Source organism: Nelusetta ayraudi, unplaced genomic scaffold (genome assembly GCF_046127955.1).
Source record: "Nelusetta ayraudi isolate G7.1 ecotype Tasmania unplaced genomic scaffold, CSIRO-AGI_Nayr_v1 ptg000078l, whole genome shotgun sequence".
Lineage (NCBI taxonomy): Eukaryota > Metazoa > Chordata > Actinopteri > Tetraodontiformes > Monacanthidae > Nelusetta > Nelusetta ayraudi.
Genome location: NW_027466128.1, coordinates 340,015 through 361,558, shown reverse-complemented (window position 1 = coordinate 361,558; position 21,544 = coordinate 340,015). Strand labels below are relative to the sequence as shown.

At 48.4% G+C, this 21,544-nt stretch overlaps 1 protein-coding gene across 4 annotated transcripts in view; it reads left to right on the top strand.

Annotated features, from left to right (window-relative positions):
* Window positions 1-21,544, top strand: part of LOC142899910 (uncharacterized) — a 292,439-nt gene that overhangs the window by 266,088 nt on the left and 4,807 nt on the right. For 2 of the 4 annotated variants that reach the window (XM_076043836.1, XM_076043838.1), the window contains exons 8-12: window positions 7,205-7,242; window positions 12,522-12,642; window positions 15,225-15,337; window positions 15,623-15,671; window positions 20,903-21,015. In XM_076043836.1, the coding sequence (XP_075899951.1) occupies window positions 7,205-7,242; window positions 12,522-12,642; window positions 15,225-15,337; window positions 15,623-15,671; window positions 20,903-21,015 (434 nt within the window). Of the gene's footprint in view, window positions 1-7,204; window positions 7,243-12,521; window positions 12,643-15,224; window positions 15,338-15,622; window positions 15,672-15,844; window positions 16,779-20,902; window positions 21,016-21,544 lie in introns of those variants that run through there. The other 2 variants (XM_076043837.1, XM_076043839.1) reach the window with 2 other exon arrangements.

Here is a 21,544-nt window from a genome sequence, read left to right as displayed (position 1 = left end):
AGGATTAGCAACTGATACAAAAGAGAGAAAATTGCCTCATTACTTCACTGTCTTCCGCCACGGTGACAGTTGGCGGCACGTACACCTCGAGGATGGGAAGAAAAGAGCACGATAAGAGTATTAGGTGCAGAGCGGAATCGTTAATTGGCTTAGAGCATTTCTCACAATATCCGTAGTATTCTCACGTTCCCTCCCCAGGTGTTGATAATCAGTTTCATGCCATTGTTTGCAACAGGATTTGCGTGAACAATAAAGCCGGAATATGGCGGATCTCGACACAGGAGTGGGGTCGGATCTTGATTTCATGCGCCTCTTCCAATTATTGGCGCCACGCTGCTCTTCGCTGCCAACCAGCAGCGCCGCCGTTGCTAAACATGCAGGTCACGTCACTGTGCAGGAGCCGTCGCACAGTGCGATAACGCCGCACCTGCCCTTGACCTTGTGATGGCTGACATCGTCATCGTCGGGAAGTCGGTGCAGTATGGGATGCCACCTGGTCAGTTGTTTTTGACCATTAGTCACTGTAGGTTGAGAATGTTAAAACGTGGTCTTGCAACATCATGGTCTTGTATACATGTGGAATAGTTCCTCTGCGGCACTGTTCACTGTGCAACCGGACTGATGCAGGGTTAAGTGTCAAGTCATCCAGACTCAGGAGGTGTTGAAGCCTGTATATACTGTATATGCATTGTGTCATTGACGTTTTGCATTATGGGACACTGGTCTCTATTTTTTTTTGTTTTCCTTCATTGCACCAAGTTGCTATTGACTCACGTTTCCAACATCTGTCTGCATGGATTTGCTCTCAATTCAGTTTTCCACTTGTTCCCGCTTGAATTGTGTTGTACTTATGGCCAAGTGAAATTTCCTGTTTTCCACGGTGAATGTGTTGGCAGGTCATAGAACAAGGGTGGGCAAACTACAGCCTGGGGGGCCATAAGAGGCCCGTTAAGCTCTTTAATCCGGCCTGCCAAACTTGAAGAAATTATATTGATAGTAAGTCACTAAATGACATTTATGCAGTGTTTTAAGAGTCATTTCAATAAAGATCTCAATACCGTGGGCCTTCAAAAACAGATATTTTGTGTCAACTTTGCTTTTGTTCATTTTCAACACATCCCATTAAATATATTTTTTCTCCTATGAGGTGGGTCACCAAAACACTTCATCCATCTGCTCCTGTCTGTCCCCTCTCTCAAATTTTAGAACCTATTGTGGCCCCACCAGTCAAAAAGTTTGCCCACCTCTGTCATAGAATAACACCCACAACGGCCCGAATGGCCATTTCACAAGAAGCCCTGAGAAGCCACATTCAATTTTCTAATTGTTTAGGATAAAAAAAAAAATTAAACTCAACAAACGCACCCTTAAAATCCTCACCTCTTTTCTGTCATTGTATTTCACAGTATATTGGTCTCGTTGCAACGTCATCATTTGCAAAGTTACCACAGGAAGACAAAACCATCTCGTCTGCCTTGTTTTTTCAGTAAACTAAAGTTTGTACCCGGCCCCCACTAAACAAGGAGTGGTCGAACGAGCTCCACGGTGATACCTTCTAGTGATTTTTTTGTACCGCTACATGTACTGCCTCGGCGATGAAAGGAGCACATGTACATGCCTGCGGGTTAACTGTTAGTAAGAGTTAGTGGGGAAAAGAGAGCCGCGGAGACAACCCCTCACATCTCTGTTCCCTTCAAGAGGCTAATGCTTTATTTATAACGCGCTACCCCCCAGGTGCACACCTCAGGTCCCGGCGCAGCCCCTTCTCTTCCCCACAGGTATACCTCCGTGCCTCTGCCTCATACCGCGCTACCTAGCGCACCTTCACATGCCTTCCCTTTCAACATCCCACTCCCGCGGCTGCATAAGAAGGAGGAAGTTGAGGAGAGGCGCACAAAAGACTCGGCGTGACGCACGCACATGGGCGGGCGGGCGCGCGCACGATCTGCAGACGGAAGCGGTTTCACAGCCGTGGTCTCCAATGTCTCGCCGCAGTTCTCCCGCGTGTCGGAGAGAAAGAGCCGAATCCCCCGATCCCCTCGCCCGGCTCACTCCCACAGAGCCGGTGAAACGCCACAGAGGAAAGAGTGCGCGGCGGAGACGGAGGAGAGGGAATGTAGGGGAACACCAAAGGAACGGAGAAGCAGAGACGGAGGGGATTGGGGGGATGGGGGGGTGCATGGAGAAGACAAAGAACTGGGAGTGGGGGTGGAGGTTGGGGGGGTGTGGGTGGGCTGGGAGGGGCACGCGAGGAGAAAGGGAAGATTGAAGAAAGCGCGATAAAGAGGGAGAGAAATCGTGTCTTGGTCTTTTTAAACTTGGAGATGCTCAATCCCTTCTTCTCGCTCACCCAACCTGCATTTCTGGGTCACTAGAGACATTTAAACTGCACTTATAATTAACAGCTATTTTTAAACAGGGAGGGAGAAGTGGAGCGGTGGCGAGGTACAAAAGCATTAAAATTGCCCCAGATTCGCTATTGAATGGGACACATCAAGGCAATATGCTGGCAGATCAAAGTGAGCGAGGAGAAAGGAGACAGGGCCGATCAGTGGGGATAAATTGTTCCCTTTATAATGGCATAAGAATAGACCTCTTTGCCGCTGAAACAATTTAATAACTGCATTCATTACCTCTGTCCGGCCTGTCTCGCTGTCTGTCTGCCGCACAATGTGCAACCGCCCTCGCTGTGCGCCACCTCTCTTTGTCTGCCTTCCCTCTTTCCCTTTGTCTTCCAAACTTATCGCCTCCTTCCCTTTTCCCTTTCCTCACATCTCCTCGGCCCTCTTTTCCATCTCCTCCTCCTCCTTCTCCTCCTCCTCCGCCTCCTCTTCCTCCTCCCGCCGCCGAGTCCCGTGTTCTGGTGCGCCGCCGCTTCGCCTCTCCTCCTGGCGCCGGCTGCTGCTAGCAGCCGAGGTTTTATTTTTTTTATTTTTTTTTCTGCCAAGCCAGCGCGCTGCAGGCCCCGCAATGAAGATGTGCACTGTCTGACACTCTCGGAATGAGAGCCCTAATAGAAGGGGAAGCGGTTATCACACAGCTCCCCCAGGACCAGCCACTGTGTGCCTGACGCTAATTATGGCGCATGCAAATGAACGCGAGGCATTAAAAGTCAGGAGAACCCTGCCCGTGCGCTCGACTCTGTGCACGGAGGGGTTGCGTGCCAGTGTGCCGCACGCGCGTCCTATTGTATGTGCGCATGCCGCTCGGCGTTCCAACGTAAGCTGGTTTGGATGCTCCAAACAAGCTGAGCGAATAGCAAGGCGCCCTGTGCCTTTGCACTCCAGCGACGGTTGAGAGACTTGCAATGACTTTCCCCTTTATTTCCGTTGGTGTCGATAGAGTGAAGGGGAAAGTGGCGAAGGCAACATCTCCCGCCGTCTCTTCCCCTCTTTCCTTCCATCTCCCCGACGCTCCAGTGTGAAACCAAGCAAGGGAGATCTCACGGGAGGATTCCTATAAATATCTCCCACACATTCACGAGCAACCTCTCCGAGAGGGCGTCTTTATTAAGACCATTTTGTCTTCCCTTTGTGCCCTTTGGAGCGTGTGAGTGAGTGTATGTGTTAGTGCGTGGGCGCCCGCACGCGCGTGTGTGTAGCTAGCATATGTTTACAAATGTGTTGCTACATATGTCAACGCAGTTTGTTTGCGCCTCTCTTTGCGAGAGTTTGCTGTCGTTTAATTGTGTTTTTCCATTTCAGCATTTGCGTTTTGTTTTGTTTTTTTGCGGCGACACCTCGGCGTGACATCCACTGCTGTTTTTCTGCTCCCATGTGCACGAGCGTGCGTGCGCCGGCCTACACCCCAACCCCCCAGTTCCCCTTGTGTGTAGTCTATATGCTGGCCATCTTATCTCCCCATTAGCCTCTTGTGCCCTGACCAGTATTCCCTCTCTCCCTCTCCTGCTTTCTCTAATGGGTAATTTAGCCATGCTCGCCTGACATCTAGCCTATTCCTTGTTTAGTTGCCATGGCTACGCGGGCCTATGGATTGCTCCCTTGCTCCCCTGGCCTTGGTGTGGATGCTGCGGATGTCTCAACTATTAGGGGGACACGACGGCTAAACACAGAGCACAGAGCACAAACCACACACACACACACACACACACACACTCACACACACACACTGGACCACACAAACCTAGACAAATAAACAGTTGTGCTGTTTATTATGAATATGAGCCCAGGCGCATATAGAAAGCAATTCCTTCCATTTCTGATTTAGAAACTATCTATCTATCTATCTATCTATCTATCTATCTATCTATCTATCTATTTTAATATAATTATTAATAATTAATAATTATTATTATTTAGACATGGCTTTTATTCTGACGTTCCACGTAATGGCTGGGGGAAAAAAAATCCCCCACTTCTGAACTAAACTAGAGTTTCATGCCATGTTCCGTTGAAGTGTGCTTGTGCCAAAATCAGTGTTTGTATTTCTGATTTTGTTATTTTCATTTTTCTTACTGGAACCTATGAAGGCATTTGGGAAGTTTACACTCTTCTGCTTCTCAAGAAAACTCTCACCAGTTCTTGTCATCAGTTTTGTGGGGTCACTGCAGTAGCACCAGGGCCGCCTTCTACAAAAGTTGCACCAGGGTAGCACATAAAATAGTAAAGGTTACAGGCAGGCAGGGGGGAGGGGGAGGAGAGGGAACGGGTGTTGGAATTGGACTCTCTCTTCTTTATGTATTTTGTAGGACTAGCAAGTTGGAGGTGGAGGGTTGTAGCAAAGGGGGCTCGGGGGTCAAAACAAACAACAAGCTTGAAGTTTCATGCTTTTGCAGAAGATCGTGTTGTCTTTGAAGTTTCCAGCATCGAGAGCAAAGGAGGAGGGAGGAGAAGGAGGGAAGGAGAGCGGGAGAGAGGGGAGGCGAACGGGTGCAGAGCGAGCACGAGGATGGGAGAGCAGCGAGGGAAGCGAAACGAGAGCTACAGAAGTGCGAAGCCCTTGAGTTGAAACTGTGCCTGCCTGGGCCTACAGAGAGCAGATGACAGTAGCTTTGGTTTCCTTTGCAGAGCTCACAGTGCTTTTGCCTTACATAACCCCTCCCATTGTGCTTTTTTTTCAATTATTTGGGGAGAAATCTTAAGTATGCACTTTAAAAGTTAATGCTTTCATGTGCGGCGCGGTGGTGGGGAAGAGAGGGGGCGCATCGCAGATTGCACATAAAGGAGACGGAGCCAGGGAAGTTTTCAGAGTATCGGCAATTATGATATTCTATAAGGTATATGAGTGAAGTTTAACCGCGCACATTAGTGTTTGGGGAGAAAGGGGGGCGCCGACTGACGGAGCCGTCTAAACTTAGACGATCTTGTTTTTTACCCATCCCCCCACCAATCCAAGCCTTCCCTCAAGGTGCCCCTCACCCCTCCTCCATCCCCTGCTCGCGCTTCTCCAGGAGGTTAAAGCGCACCTTCCCACTAAAGGGCTCTGGGGTCACGCATCTGCATGTGAAATGTGAACCCGCTGAAATTCCTGGGCAGCCCTAAAGCTGCGCAGCGTCTTTTTCTTTTTTTGTGTTCACTGGTGTGCCAGTGTCGGCCCTAACAAGGGTCGTCTCTGCAGGGCCAGGGATAAAGGTTAGTGTTATTGCTGCCCTCTGCAAATCATACACAAAACACCAGAACGGCAGCGCGTGATTACTGGGCAACCTCCAAATTGCTTTGTCAGTGGGAGCTGCCCTTGGCGGCAGAATACGTTGCTTGGGTTGAACTGGTAAATAGAAGGCGGAGAGGCTGTTTTCATCCCAGTCCGCCCTTTTGATTTCTAGGGTCCTCAAAAGTTGATCGAACTCTGGCATGTTTCACCGAACACAAGCTTTTCAGATCAACCTTGGTGGAAATGCAAGCTCTTTTATATCAGGCACCACACTGAGGTGCTATGGAAGGGCCCAGGGTCCTTTCAGCCCGTGAATTAAGTTCTGAGGCACAAAAGGGCAGCTATTCAACAGGGCAGTGATGGACTTCACACCGGCCTTTATGTCCTCGCTGGCAGCCGGCGAGAGAAAGAAAGAGAGAAGGGGCGAAGGAGAAATTGGCCAGGAATGGTTGGAATAGAAAATGGAGGAGAGCGCGCACGTGGAACGTTGTGACAGTAAAAGTCTGGGTGTCTGTGAGTGGCCGCAGTTTGTTTTAATCGTGTTCCATGGATTATTATATTTTGTCAGCTGTTTTCTGCTGTATTTTGCTCAAACATTGATGTCTTGTGTGATTGGCACCAGTTGATTACTGGCAATGCACCTGCTATAAGATAGTTGTCATGGTTAGTCTTCACCAGGTTTTTATTGCTAAGGCTTAGTTCACAGTTCTTTTAATACTAGGCTTGCATCATTATTTTTGACAAACAGAACTTTTCTGGGCGATTTTGGAACTTTACCACCAATTTCCTCAGTGAACCCTGAGCAAAGTGTATGCGCCCGTCTGTCATGTGACACATCTTGACAGAGCCAATAGGAGTTTTATCAAAGTGACCGCCTTAAAAAAGGCTGGATTTTGCACTTTGCCCCACTTTGCATGCGGCCGTATGCACACACCTACGTATGACATCCTGGAAACGCGGCGGGCTCGTTTTTTTTCCACGACACACTTTGGCTCACTCGAACGCATGGTAAGTGGGGCCTTACTCTCCCAATCCACATTCCTTCCCCCTGGGGAAGCCGCAGCCAGTGTGAGTGATTCATTTAGCACTACTGCATTAGAGCTGTCCATCCATCCGGTCCGCTTTTCCAAACACATCCATCGCGCCCCTAGTTAAAACACTGGGGGATCTCCCTCCACTTCAACCCGCCACCCCCACCCCCTACCCCCTCACCCCCAAAGTCTTTTATGATGTCCATAAAATGGAAGAGTGCAGCTTTACTTGAACTAATAATATCTGAGCTTACAGGGCGGTGATTGATGATCTTTAAAGCCGGCCCGATTGGTCTCATCTTTCTTCAGATTTTTATCACTGACTTGTTTGCAGTCATGTGCAATCACAAGCACCGGGAGAGGTAACAAGTGCTTGATGTATGATGCTTGAGCCACTTTTGTCAGCTGCACATTTCCCTTTTCTCCCCCTACTTTTGCTCTTTTTTTCCCCTTCTCCCCCCTTTTCTTTTCTGTTTCAACCCCGGGCTCCTATTTGTTGATTTTCCTGAATTGTTTGCTTGACTGCTGGTTGACTGTTCTTCCCATCTCTCTTTCTCTTTCAGATGGTGGGAATGTCTTCTCCTGGGGGATGGGGCAGGAGGTGAGCCAAACATTTTTTTCCACTTTTTTTGGCCCTGCAAGGACAGGCAGGCGTAGCTCAGCTCTGGCTTTTGCATATCATAAAAGTCTGTTCTCTTACTCTGCATCCTTCATTCATTTTTAAAGTTTTTTTTTTTTTCTTTTTCAAGAGTGGAGATTAAAAGGTTTTTCAGGTTTCTGTCTGAGCCCTCCCTGCGCGCCCTTAATGTCCTTCATGCTTTGCCAAGAACGCACATCTTTTTAAATTCTATAAATCACCTTTATGGGCTCTGCTGTTTGTCCGTGTACTCCTCTGCATCACACAGGCAGAGCAGGAAATCCTCTTTGTATATTCTACCGTGGTTTATGTCTCCGCATGCCTCTTTGAACGTGCATAGCTAACAGTTAGTCGGCCCTGTCCGGTCTCCCCTACTCTGTGAAATAAAGAATCCCACCTGTCACAGAGGATCGTCCTGGCCTTTCATTTGAAGAGATTCCTTAAAGAGCCACATCATTACGCAGCCCTCAGACAGCGAGAGCCTCGGCCTCGGCGTCAATCCCTCTGTTCCTGTCGCGCCACGATTCATTTTCCTCCTGGCTTTATTTGGCTCGACCTTTTGAAAGCGTAGCCAAACTGTGATCGCTTTTACGGCGCAGTAGTGTGGGGCGACACTTTGCCAGGGCGCTGAAACAAACACGTAAGGTTAGAGCGACGGGAGGCGCAATGAAAACGCTGGACATCGTTTGTTATGAGCTCTGACGTGGCCTTGGCTCCCGCCGCCGCTCACCCGCATTGCAGGGTCCAACTAAGACTCATCGGATTTTCATAGGTGTTCCTCCTCGGAATAGCTTGATGTTGCAAGGGCACCCCCCCACCCACACCCCCCAACCCTCCCTTCTCCCCTCCTCATCATGTTGTCTCAGCCTCCTCTTCCTCCAGCAGCAGCAGCAGCAGCAGCAGCAGCAGCCCCCTCCCCGTCTCGGAGCCGTTCTGATGATTGATTGTTTCTCTCTGCAGTCTGACAGGATGTAGCACTCTTTGGGCCTCAGGGGCCCCAAGCAGACTGCACCACCTGATTAAGACTCCTCCTGTAATCAGCCACACAGTGCCACCGCGAAACTATTCCCGTCAACACTTCGAAAAAATAAAGAAAGGTTCCAACGCTGCGAAGATAAAGCTTTGTTTGTCGCCGGAGAGGACACAAGACAGGCGAGGCCATCTTGAACTTTTCTCCTTCTTCTTTTTTTTTTTTTTAATTAGCTGATACCTCTCTCCCTCTCTCAGGGGCTTTAAGGCTCTTATGTATCAGCGGTAACAGAAGAAGTAGGAAAGCAAAAGGTCTTAAACGTAATAAAGTTTCCCCGCTGCCTTACCAAGGTAAACCCAGTCAGCTCTAACCCTATTACTGCTAGTAATAGCATTACAGATCAAAATCTTATTGTTGTCCTCCTATTGAGACGAAGAGACAGAGGGCCTGCAGTCCTATCGCGCGATGGAGGTGAGAACGAATCTGAGTGAAGTCAGAGAGCGCAGGGGGCCACGGCCGAGAATCCACATCCGCACAACAAACAACAAAGCCGTTTGCAGCAGAGCGACGAGACGAGCGATAGCTCCTCCAAGTTGACACTCGCTTTTATTTGTTCTCTTGATTATGCATAAAGCCACAGGACTCCTGGCTGAAGTAAACTTGGCGTGGAGTTGATACTTAGGAAAATAAAACAATCTGTTCTGAGTTGTTGTTTCTTAAGTTGTGCAGCAAGTAAAAAACAACACTGGTAATGTGGATGGAAGCTGAACTTTCAATCATTACTTTTCCATACCCGCTTAGTCCCGAGCTCGGGGTCACGGGGCTCTGCTGGAGCCTGAACTTATTATCATTCAATGTTCGGCGTCAGCGCCCTAATGAGCAGATCACATCAAACTCGTACAGACCTTTTTACTGTGCAGTAGCTTTTCACACATGCTTGCCAGATGTAACATATAGACCGGGCAATGTAAGCCTGACCGGCGGCTTTGGATCAGTGTGGCCACTCACTCAGTCCGTCCGTCCATTACGATCCTTACGGCAATGTAATGATGATGGTTGCTCGCCCCGTGTTGGTAAATAATAAGGGAGCCGACCTCGGGCCTGGTTCCAACACAGTTCAGGCCTCATCGAACCCTGGGCCTGTTCCAAATTGCTGCTAATATGGTCTGGGCTGCTGCTGTGCAGTGAGATGAGCGTCATTGATGTCGCAGTTCTGTAGAATTTCCCTCAGTGTGAGAAGAGAGAAAAAGAGATGGAAAAATAAAGCATGAGTGTGTGTGTGTGTGTGTATGTGTAAAATAGAGAGAGAGTGCGTGTGTTTGTGGGCTCGTGCTCCTAAGCATATGTGCACCAAGCATCAGCGTCATTGCCCCGTGGGTGCGTTCGCGGTCTTACGCCTCGGCTCGCATTTGTATCTGTCTGCGTTCTCCCTCTGCCTTCCTGCTGATGCCATCAGTACGCACGTTGTGACTGATGACAGTCGTTGCCACAGTCTGACGCTCCGCTGCTTAATGTCCTTTTTGTTTATTAATTAACTCCAGGACATATATGCTGAGAGACACCTATTGATTCCTCTGCTGCATTAATTGATTTTGTGCTTCACTAATCATATTGTTGCTGCGCGATCATTCGCTGGTCCTCGGCCGTCCCTTTGTGGCGCAAAACTCTCAGCTGACGAGCCGAGCTGCTCCTGCCACTGGGGTGAAGCGCTAACTCGTCATTTTGAGAGAATATCTTGATATTTTTAAAATCATCTGTTGTTGCATCCAGAGTGTCAGGGTGACAAAAGTCAAATGCAAGTCCACCCAATTGAGACGTGATGGGTTGTAATCTAGAAATACGCTTGAGTAAAGGTTACTGTTATAGTTGTTGTTTGTTTTTTTGTTTGTTTTTGTTTCTCTTATTAGTGAATGTGGTTTGAGAAACCCATATTTAATCTTGTGAAGGTGATAAAAGAGACCATGAAGGTAGTTGGGTGGCTTTGTACTGAAGACAGGATGTGAAGGAGGCTGTGGCAACCTCACTGGGGAACGGTCCAAAAAAAGAAGATTAAAAAGTTGAGGAGCCTTTTTATTTGCAGCTCTTCACTTCTGATTAAATAAATGTAATTCATCTTAATCTCAATGCATCCAATGATTTGAACTGAAGTATATGCACTTCCTTTCAAGTGATTGTGCCTTTAATTTAGGCCTGCTGGATTGCAGTGAACTGGCTGACTAAGAATTGATACGTAAACTGGTGTGCAGGTCACAGCTACGCACTGCAAGCATTTCAAATGTTTCTAATTGGCCTTTTTGCCTATAGAAGAGAGTAAATCGCAATTAATTGGATTCTTTCAAACGTGTTTGGAGCTTCCGCCGCTTAATAATTCCTTTGCTCGCGTGGCGCCTTTCAACTTGCGGCTGAACAGGCTCGTGGGAGAAAGTAAACACAGGCCGCGCTGCTGGAAGTTGGAAGCGGAACCCTGACAGCTACGAGAAGGTGAGCGTGCCCTCTGATTCAAAAACACAACTCTTGGATCATTGAAACAAACAGATCCCGCCGTCTTTGTGTGCGTGCGCGCCTGCTGGAGGATCCCCAGCGAGTCTGACCGGGGGGTTAGCGTGCAACCAAAGCGTCTGTCTCCTGCTCACCACCCAGATCAGCCGGTTCAGCTTGACTGGGTCCAGTTGTCTTGGTTTCATACTGCCGACTGTCTGGGAAAAGGTCTGTCTGGGGTTCAAGTACATTAAAGTCATCCGCTCCCCTCCCGCTGAGCCCCGACACAGATGGCTCCAGATGCAGCTGGCACAGCATGGAGCAGCACCTGACAGTGCTCATTCATTCAGGCACGCACACACACACACACACACACACACACACACACACACACACACACACACACATACACGCACACACCAGCACAAGCACGCGCACGTGCAAACACAAATGCACACACACGTCCGATTGGGGGACGGACACATCTGCTCACTTACCTGCACCTAAATGCAAGTTACACACACACACACACACACACACACACACACTAATGAAAGCACAAGCGCTCACACCTATAAAAACATAAAACACACAGACTCACAGCAGGAACATATGCTGCCACGCATCTACAAATCCTCACAGTAGCGCACGTACGACGAAGCAATTAAAGACCCAGATTACCGCGTGGCAGACGTGCACACACACACACACACACACACACACACACACACACACACACTCCGATGTAAAACCCACACATATTGTGCTCACTTTCAGACATATGCCAGGGCATGGCAGCCTGCACATGAGCGCAGCGCGGCAAAGCCCTTTATCTCTGGCGGAGCACGCAGGAGGCAGAGGAGCAGGACAGTGGCGTTGCTGAGACAAAGGGAGACGTGTAAACTCGGGGGGGGGGGGCAACTTGTGCTATTGTGCCGCTCTCGATACTGCAGCCTTAAAGGCTTTGAGTGTGACTTGTGGCTTTGCACGGCCCCCGCTCCTCAGTCAGGGATGACACGCTGTGGCAGATGACAAACAAAGCAGAAAGGAATTCTGCTGCGGGAGAAAAAAAAATGTGAACTGTTCCTTTTATTTTATTTAATTTTTTTTAGCAAAGGGGCCAAAATGCGAAAGGTTGGTGGTAAAATATGCAGGGTTTCCCAAAAAATCTGACATAATTTCTCAGGCCTGTAAGTTTGGCAAATCTTGTTGAAATAGCCTGAAATGTTCACAGAATGTATTGAAACAGATCAACATTTTATATTTGATGTTTTATTTTTGTTCTGTGTTCAGGTTGAGCCGTGCCGTTCACTTGGAATATTCTTGCACACAGTCGCCCAGTTGTGACACGACACACCCAGTCCACATATTGAACACTAATGAAATCGGTCCCACAATAAAGTTATGATGTTGAACACATGCACTGTTCAATTTCATTGAGCTAGACTTAGTCGTTTTTAAGGTGAGCGCTTTTAAAATTATGGCAATTCTTTTTTAGGGACACCCTGTACGTACAAATGTGGTGTGGTGTGTTGTTTTGTTTTAATGCAGATACTGTTTAACTCTGATACAGCAAGGTCCAAATACACAAACCTCAGAAGAGGTAGAATAAAGGACAGGCAGAGCTGCACAGATTGAGATACGTCTTCGTCTCCAAACTGGAAAAATCCAAAATTGAAACGCCACTTCGACACGTGTCCTTATTTAACTCTCCTTGACACGAGTAACGGAGCCAGCCGGGATTAAACTTTTATTTAACCCTGTGCCTGACGCCGCGTCATTACATCCCTCGCAGGGACAACTTGGACTCGGGGAGGACACGATCGGCGCCTCCTCCCCCCACCGGCTCAGCGCGCCGCAGCTCGCCGGGGTCACGCGCATCCAAGCGGGGGACAGCTACAGCGCAGCCGTCACAGGTGAGGCCGGCAGCCCGCTGAGAGGCGACGCTCCTCCTCCAGAACCCAATATGAGTGCGGAAGCTGAGACATCCCACGGCAAACTGTACCCTGCACTGGCCTGTATCTGAAATCCTTTAAAGTTTCCCCACTCAAAATAACAACTTTAAGATTGTGGGGGGGTATGTATTTCCCAGCAGTCTCCTCCGCTGTGGCTTTCATCCGTGCACATCTACATCATCGCATGGAGTTTTAATTAACACTACAAGGATTCGGTGTCCTGGAATGACATCACTCGCAGCGCAAATTCAACCTCATTAGCTCTCGATATGTTTTAAACCAAGCGACATTATGTAACGCTTCACCCAGATGTGTTTTGGCACAGATAATGTGTGTGTGTGTGTGCGTGTGTGTGTGTGTGTGTGCGTGTGTGTGTGTGTGTATATGAATAACTATATTTTTTTAATTTTAATTTATGATATATTTGGAGTATATGTGATATTTTAAAAGGCTGGGCGATAAGAAGCTGCCACATCTCCAGTCGAATATCAGCCGTGTTGATCGCCTGCTTCCTTCTGCTGTAATTCCTTAAAAGCCTCATTTAAAGCTGTCTTTGCTGACTAGATTTTTTTTTTTTTTTTGGTCCAGTAGCTCCCTTTCACCTGTCTCTCTGTCTCTGCGGCTCGGTTCCTCTCCCCTCTGCTCCGCCGAGAGTCTCTGAACTGCCGAAGAACTCGCTCTTATACATTTACGCCATATATATTATCAACAAAAAAAAAAAAATGTCAGGCAGCAGCTCCTTCTCCTTCAACTGCTGCTTGCCTTCTGCCAGACTGTGGGCATTAAAGTGGTTACACTACAAGTGGCGCGTCAGCCACCTAAAGGGAGGAAAGCGTCGCACTCGCTTCACGTTAGCTGTTAGCTGCCGCAGTGCAACATCACCCGCTAAAAAAGAATCACCCTGTGGTCGGACGCCGTGAAATGCCAGCGCCTCAGCAAATAAGTCAACATATTAAATTTGGTCCCTTTGAATTCTAGGCACGTTAAAGAAAATAGCTATACTGAGAGTTGGGGGCCCCCTACCTGCCCATGGTGCTCTTATGTCTTTAGGTGATCTATAAAATGTTATTATTTAAAACAAGCTCCTTATGGATTGCTTACGAGGCCATGCTTAGCACGTGATTGATCTGACCTTTCACAGACGGTCGTTCTTTAGGAAAACATCAGCCTTAACCTTTTTTAGCTGGATTACCCTGCCAGCGCCTCTGCATGCACGCCTCTGTGTGTGTGTGTGTGTGTGTGTGTGTGTGTGTGTGTGTGTGTGTGTGTGTGTGTGTGTGTGTGTTTTTCCTTGTCGTCTGTCAGCATGCGTGTATATGTTAGAGCATTTGCTTGCAGCATGGTGTACGTGTGTGTGTGCGTGTGTGTGTCAGAGTGTGCAGTGAAACAACATCCACGCAACGTCCCGGCACGTTTGCCGTTGTAAGGTCTGCATGGCTGAGATGAAATAATACATTACAGACTGATTGATCAATCATGTCTGAAAGGGTATCGGCGCTCGTGCATGCGTGCGTGCATGTGCGCGCCCTGCCAAGGCGACGTACAGCTTGACGCAGAATAGAGATTGATGGAGGCTTCGCCGCGAGGAGGATACTCAGTTATCTCCTTGTAATTAAAATCCACCTCATAAAGATTATTGACTCCCCCCCCCCCGCCCCCCTCCTCCATCCCTCCCACCCTTCCCGCCCCCCCGCCACACAAACCAGCAGGCTGGAATCGCCTTGGCAGCGCTCGCAAGGCGCTTCTTAAAAAATGAAAAATAGCATATTAAGCAGCGCATATTTCCCATTTATGCGGAACATTTAGATGTGGTTAAGTTATCATAATGTGCAATAAAACCTGCATGTGAAATTTGTAATCCACTTTGGAAAATTGCTCGCTATATTGCTTTAACATCCCCTGAAAGAGCTTTCGAGACGCGTGTGCCAGCTTTATTGTGCGCCATAATTTAAAAGTCCTCAACGCCGGCCGTAAATATGAATTTATTAGTGGCAGGTTTAAATAGGCAGGCTGAGGGAGTGTGAGTGAGTGAGTGGATGGCTGAGTGGCGGCTGCACACGTGCGCCGTGTCTGTGGGCGTGGTTTGCCGGCTGTGTACTGAAAGGGGATGACGGGATGTTATTCTGGCTTCAACTTTTTCTAATTGGGACTCGCTGTTTGAGTTCCAGTGTGTGCCGTCAGTCAGAGTGCCACACTTCTGGATTCCATAATCAGCGTTTTCCATGTTTTTCCAGAGGGTTAACAAAATTTCACCTGGGTTGTAGTTCATCATGTACTGAATAGATTCTAGTTTAGTTTTCGGTTTGGTTTAGTTACTGTCAAGGCAAAGCAATAAGTGTTTTTATTTTGTCCCTAAAAAGAAATAAAACTGACGCAATGCACAGTCATTGATTGAACTAGCATCCAGCTGGGTCCCAAACCTGAAATGACAACTTTACTTACTTGTTTTCTTGTGAGATTTGAATCTAGCCATGATATATTAAGCAAAGTGCCATCGCCTACATATCTCAGCTACGTGTCCTGATCTTCCCTAATGCTTCCAGCAGGTGGAAAGCTGCTGCTCTGGGGTCAGATCCCCAGTCCGAGCCAGGTCAGTGATCACAAGAGCCTCAGAAGACTGTGGACCCCCCACTTTGTTCCAGTGCAAGGAGGAAAGGTGTGTGTGTTTAAAAGAGTCTGGGCCAGTGTTTTTTCTGCCGTGTCGTGGAGTTGAATTCTGAAGGTTTTCTCATTGAATCACATGTGCCTCATGGTTTATAGTTTGAGTGCTTTATTCCATACGAGCTTAGCTCATCAATCATAGTGCAGCATATATTCCCCCAACAACCAAACAGTCTTTCCGGCCCACACAAAAGTTTTACAACCAAGTGCAAGAATAAACCTTAGAGAATGTGTGTTGCTGTGATGTTACTCTGATTTGCTTCAGTGTTTTCTTATTCAGGTGCGTGACATTTCCTGCGGATCTTGGCATATGATGGCCCTCACGGCAGGTCAGTATTCTGCCACCCATCCCTACACAGTCAGTAGTCATGGGGGGAGACTGGAAAATATTAGCAGCAGGTTAACAAATGAGCCGATTCGAGACCTGATTCTTTCTTTTTTCTCTCTCTTTCGCTCCTCTGCTTCCTCTCCTCCCTCTAAATGGTGTCTTGCTCCTCCTCAGAGCCCCTCCTCGCTGACTTTCCCACTCATCAACCCATAATTCACTTCAGAGGGAAGCATCATTAATGCACAGTAGGACACAGCAGCTTGATGTGTGCTAATTATATTGTGTGTTTTACACGCTGGATGACTTTTGCTTAGTCAGTGATGAGCTCAGTCTCTCGTAATTGTTTTTTGGATGTGATGAGTTCATAAAAGACTGTGTGCGTGTGTGTGTGTGTGTGTGTGTGTGTGTCTGTGTGTCTGTGTGTGTGTGTGTGGTTGTGATGGGCTGGGTGCATTGTCACTGCTTTAATTTCTATGTGTAATGCGTGTTTAATTGACAGCGACCCCTGGTGGCTTGGAGTCCCCCTGCGTAAACATTCCGATCAGCCATAGTCGAGCGTCCCCACATACGTGTGTTTGCCGGATTTAAGTCGGTGCGCAGGCGTGTATTTCAAAGTGCATCTTATTCATTTATTTACTTATTTATTTCCGTCAAGCAGCATGACAAGTTTATGGCGCGGCTTCACGCGTGCGTCATTCTCCTCGCTGAACTTCACAACGATTTTGAAAACAGCCGGCATCTCGAAGATCATCCCCGGGCATTAAAATTTCAACTTTAAACTCCGTCAATCTCCCGTAAAAACTTTTAACACGCGCGCTATCCAGCCGTGACGCGGCGCTCCGCGACTCGCCCCACATTCCTGGGAACTCTTGAGGCGCCGTGTATCACTCAGCGCCGTAGCTAGAAATGCTACTTAGCCCTTGGCTAATCAAGCTGATTGGAGGTGTCCTTTGGCTCACCTGGGGGCTTCCAATCCTATTAGGCCAGCCGTCCTGAGCCGAGCGCACCCAGCAGCCGCTTGTGTTTGATCACCGGTGCTTAGAGCCCACACTTGTCCTCTTATGTTGGCATTAAGGCACGGAGGAGAGGAGAGGAGCGGCAGGGTGAGGTTCGGCGGTGGTGCTGCCGGCGGTGAGGGAGGGAGGGAGGGTTAAAAATGTGATCTCCTTAACTCTCTGGGGGGGCAGAGGGGAGCCTGGTGCCTCACCTCCCTGGCTGACACTCCCCTGCTCCTCCAGCTGGAGCGGGACTTTAAAGTTCTGATGCCAGTTGAAAGGCGGAACACGGCGAGACGTTTGCAGGCAGGGAGGGATGAGATGGGAACGGATGGAAGGCTGAAGGAGCAGAGGGAGGCGCGTGGGGGGGTGGGGGGTGGGGAGCACTGCGTTTTCTCACTTTTAAAAGCACTTGAATGCAGCGTGTTTGTTAAATGTCACTTCCCACTTGGCGCGCACCAAGGCTGCATTCAGACTGCAGGCGAATCTGATTCCAATCACATTCTTTCTCAAATCCAACTTTTAGGCCTGACTGTCCACACTGTTTTTTTTAGCAGGTGTCCAAATGGGATCTGGCTCTGTTCAGACTGGGCCACACGATTGACCCATCTGACAGGCTGCTGTAGCAATGACGGAGATGACGTCACAAACAGTCAAAACCCATTGGTGTGTTTGGAGCTGTGCGATTTGAAACTACCTCCCAAAGGTGGTTTTACCCGGTCTTGCTAAAATCGGATTTCATGTGGTTTGTGACTGTTCAGAGTACAAGAGAGCCATACGGTTTTAATCTGGATGGACTAAAAATTGGATTTTGGCTGGCAGTCTGAACAATGCCCAAGTTTATTGCTTCTGTTTATCTGCATTTATAGCCTTGTTTTTTAGACAATAAATTACAAAACAGGTCTTGCACTGGAAGTGCTGATTAACTACTGACTGTGAGACTGACCTGTTCACACTGCGCCGTCTGTCGCTGGTGCGAAACGGCGTCGGACACAGTGACAAACTGCTCCAGAGTTCACCTGCAGGGGCTGCAGCTGTTTAGTTCTCACCAGTGGTGTCAGACTGCTTTCTGAAGCAGCCCAAACAAACTGCAGCGGTACATTAAACACTCTATACCGAGTGGGCGGGGGACGGGGGGAGGGGAGAGGGGGGTGGATGCACCTTAATGTCCCGTCTGCTATTCTCTCTCTCTCTCTCTCTCTCTGTCCGACAATGGGAGCGTGGCCAGAGTCCGTCATCTCGTGGGAAGTCAATACTCCAGATCCCAGCAGGCGGTTCACCTGCTTCTGTCCTCCTCCTCCTCCTCCTCCTCCTCCTCCTCCTCCTCTCTCCTTCCATCACTCCCTCTCCTGGCCTTCCTCACGCCGCTATCTCTTCCCGCGCACACTCATCAATATGTCTCTCTTGTGGCACTCATCCCCCAACCCACCACCACCTCCCCAGCCCCTTGCTCCTTCCTTCTCTCCACCTCCTCCTCCACCTCCCGCTTCTTCCCGCTGGCCAGCAGCAGCCAGGAAGAAGAGCCATGTGTTTCCAAAGCGGACTGGATAGGAAATCGAAGCAGGGCTTCTGTGTTTATCAAGCCACAGCTCCGTCACCTTGCTCCTATTCCCGTCTGGAGGCCCCCACCAAATTGGTGACAGCAGCAGCAGCCCTGCAGCACACATGCCCCCTTTTCGCGAGTGCACGCCAGCGTCCGCACACACACACACACACACACACACACACACAGAGCGTAGCACCGCGGCCTGTTTAGTTTTATTGCCGGTGTCACTTGAGGTGGTGGAGGTGGGAGTGCTGTCTAATGCTCACCTTCCACACACACACACACACGCAGTCATTTCCAGCCCTGCCGACACCTTGGCTAACAAGACCTGTGAACCGCTGTGACAGAACCCTGAGCCTTGTCACAGTCCCAGCAATTTAATGCCAAGACCTGGTCCCAGCTCCAACCCAGCGGGATGTCTGAGTGCACGGCAGGCAGTCAACAGGCTGCTGTGTGACAAACTGAGCGTGAGGCCACAGATAACTGCTGCCCGTCCAAGCAGACGCTGTTAAAAACACACTTGTTAAAAAAAAATACACTTTACATTGTGTTTTGTTTTTTGTTTTTTTAAATTGCACTGAATCTTGTTTGTTATTGTGAGTCTCATCTGCAGGCTTCTTGACCAGCTGGTGTTGATTGGCAGGTTGTTGTCTCCATGAACCTCTGCTCATTGGCTCAGTGTGCCCCTCCCCCGCCCATTTTCTTTTCACTTGGCTTTGATCGTCTAAGTGGAGCAGAAAGGGCGCTGGGCTCAGGTTAGGGCCTCGCACGACCCGTCCACCTTGGAAATAAACTGCACAAACACTACCTGGCCTTTGTGCCCGCGAGCGCTTACAATGGTGCCATTGAGGAGAGTATTGATCCGCCCCAGCGCAGGTCAATCATTGGATCAATGGTGTGTGGGCCAGTTGGCCGCATGAATGAGTGGATGGTTCACGGTTGGATAACGGATGAATAGGCCGATTGGATGCGGAATTGATGGATTGATTAATGGACAGAGTGACGGCCTTGTCAGAACTGTCCAAACATGAACTTGTGCGTGTCCTGTCTCACCCGCCTTTCAGCACACACACAACGGCTGCAGCTCACTGTTTTAACCTTGTGCAGTGAAGCAAGTTAATAATAATGACAGAAAAGCCGAGGTTGTTACTCTGAGGCTACATTCACATTGGTGTATGAAGGATTATTTGCCTATATTTTTTAAAAAGCTATGTTCCAATTGGTGATACAAAGAGCTACAAATGCTTGAAAGTATATCTTTGGCTGGAGTATCATTCATATGAACATTGATCATTATAAATGAGTGGGCCATATCAGTAGCAGAAGTTGAGAAATCTTATGTTCTAAATTGTATTTGTTCAGAATTCTAGTGTTCAAAAACCGAATTTGAATATATTTATAAATGTTCTGGACTGATCAGTCTGGCCAATGTGGTCATTCCATTGTGTTTTCTTTGACTTGCAACAAAGCACAGTCCTTTGTTGCTCTTATATAAACTGAAGTGCCGCAAGTGCAACTTTCAGAAAGTATTCTGTCTTCCAGTCGCTACTTTCAATATCAATTTCTCAATATTAGTCTTGCACTCCCTTAAACAGCCTAAATAGAATTTGACTGTGACTGTGTGCAAGTCAAGCAATGGAGTTTTTTTTTTAAAAGATTCATTGTCATTAGCATGTTCTTGGTGCATTCTTATGATGTGTTTACACCAGGGTCGATTGACCTAGTTACCCGGCCCTTGGCAGCACAACAGGAAGAAATATAACACAGTGTGACTCAGGGGAGAGGTGCAGTTGCCTTTTTTTATTCTTACATGTGAGACGCATGTGAGACACACACGAGTGCACTCGCACACGCACGGCGCAGCGATCGTCGGGGGCTCACCAGGGTCGCGCCTCGTGACGGGGCGGGGAGGGGAAGAAAAAGGCAGAGGGCTCATCGAAAATTCTGTAAGAGATGTCAATTGTGCCCTGTGCACATTTCTATGGGAAAAAAAAATTTGTAAATAGATCCTTTGTAAATAGCTCCTCTCTTGCCAATCACCCTGTCTGCTCCCTGCACAGCAGCATTAAAAATTGATCCTCAGCCTCACCAGGGTGAAATGCTAACATCGCTGCCAAATGACTGATTAAAAAGGAAAACCTTTAATCTTTGCTTAAAAGTGTCTGCTGCCTTGGCATGCCTCTCCCCTGTGCTCCTCTATCTTCCAAGCCTGTGCGGGAGGGGGGAGGAGGGGGTCGCCGTGGGGGAAACGGGGTCACGCTTCATGTAGAGTCAGCGCTGTACGGCGATGCAGCTCCAGAGGTGAGGGATTTAACTAAGAGCGGATCTAGGAATCGACATGCACTGTCTCTCCTCTGAATTTAACTCGGAGCCAAAGGTTAAAAACACATTTGAGCATCCCACAAGAGAGGGCAAATGCGTTGGCACCCCTGCTAATGGCTTGCAAAAAAAAAAAAGGAAGAAGAGAAGCCTTTGCATTCCGGCTCGTCGGGCCACGAGTCAAGAGAACTCGACGGGGTCGTGTTGATGAAGCGGGACGGGATGATTGCGTAAGGAGTCCGACATGGCCCCCAGCGGCGTGAGCGCGCTCTCTCCTCCTCGTTAAAAAGTCTTTTTGAATAGAGTGAGACAATGAGAGGACGCTGACGGGCCAATCACAGGTGCTCAGAGGTGCGTTTTTGTGTGTTTCAGGAATGGGAGAGGATGCAGAAGGATGCGCTGGTCCTGATGCTGAGGCTGGCTTGGGGCACGTGGTCAGCGGGGCCCAGTCGACAGAGTGCACAGTGAGGGAAAAACCAATGCGAGTAAGTCAAACACACCTCTCTTTTTTATTATTACGTTTACATGGGCACAAATAATCAGAATAAAGGCCCAATCGGATTAAAAATGCTTCATGTAAACACGTTGATCGGAAGATTCTGATCTGAAATTCATTCTGAAAGAGAGAGGTGCTTTATGCCGATCATTATTCCAAATGGCGTTCATGTACACGCCCATTCCGAGCCTGTCTTCAAGGTTGGGGTAAAATGATCTCCACAGCGCATGGGTGCTACGTCAGCTTGACGCCTTTCCGCCTTTGCGCTAAGCTGGTCGTTTTTTGGCAAGCAGAAAACATGGCGGGAAGGATGCAAAACTGGTCTGCTGCTGACACAACTTTCTTGCTGGAAATGTTAAAAGATGTTACAGCTTCTTCTACTACTATTCCCGTAAAATTAGACAATTTACTCATTTATTCTGATTAAACGCCTGCCGCATGTATACACACGTCATGATCGGATCATTTCATTCCATGTAAACCGTGGATTTGGGTTTTTTTACGATCAACCAAGGTTT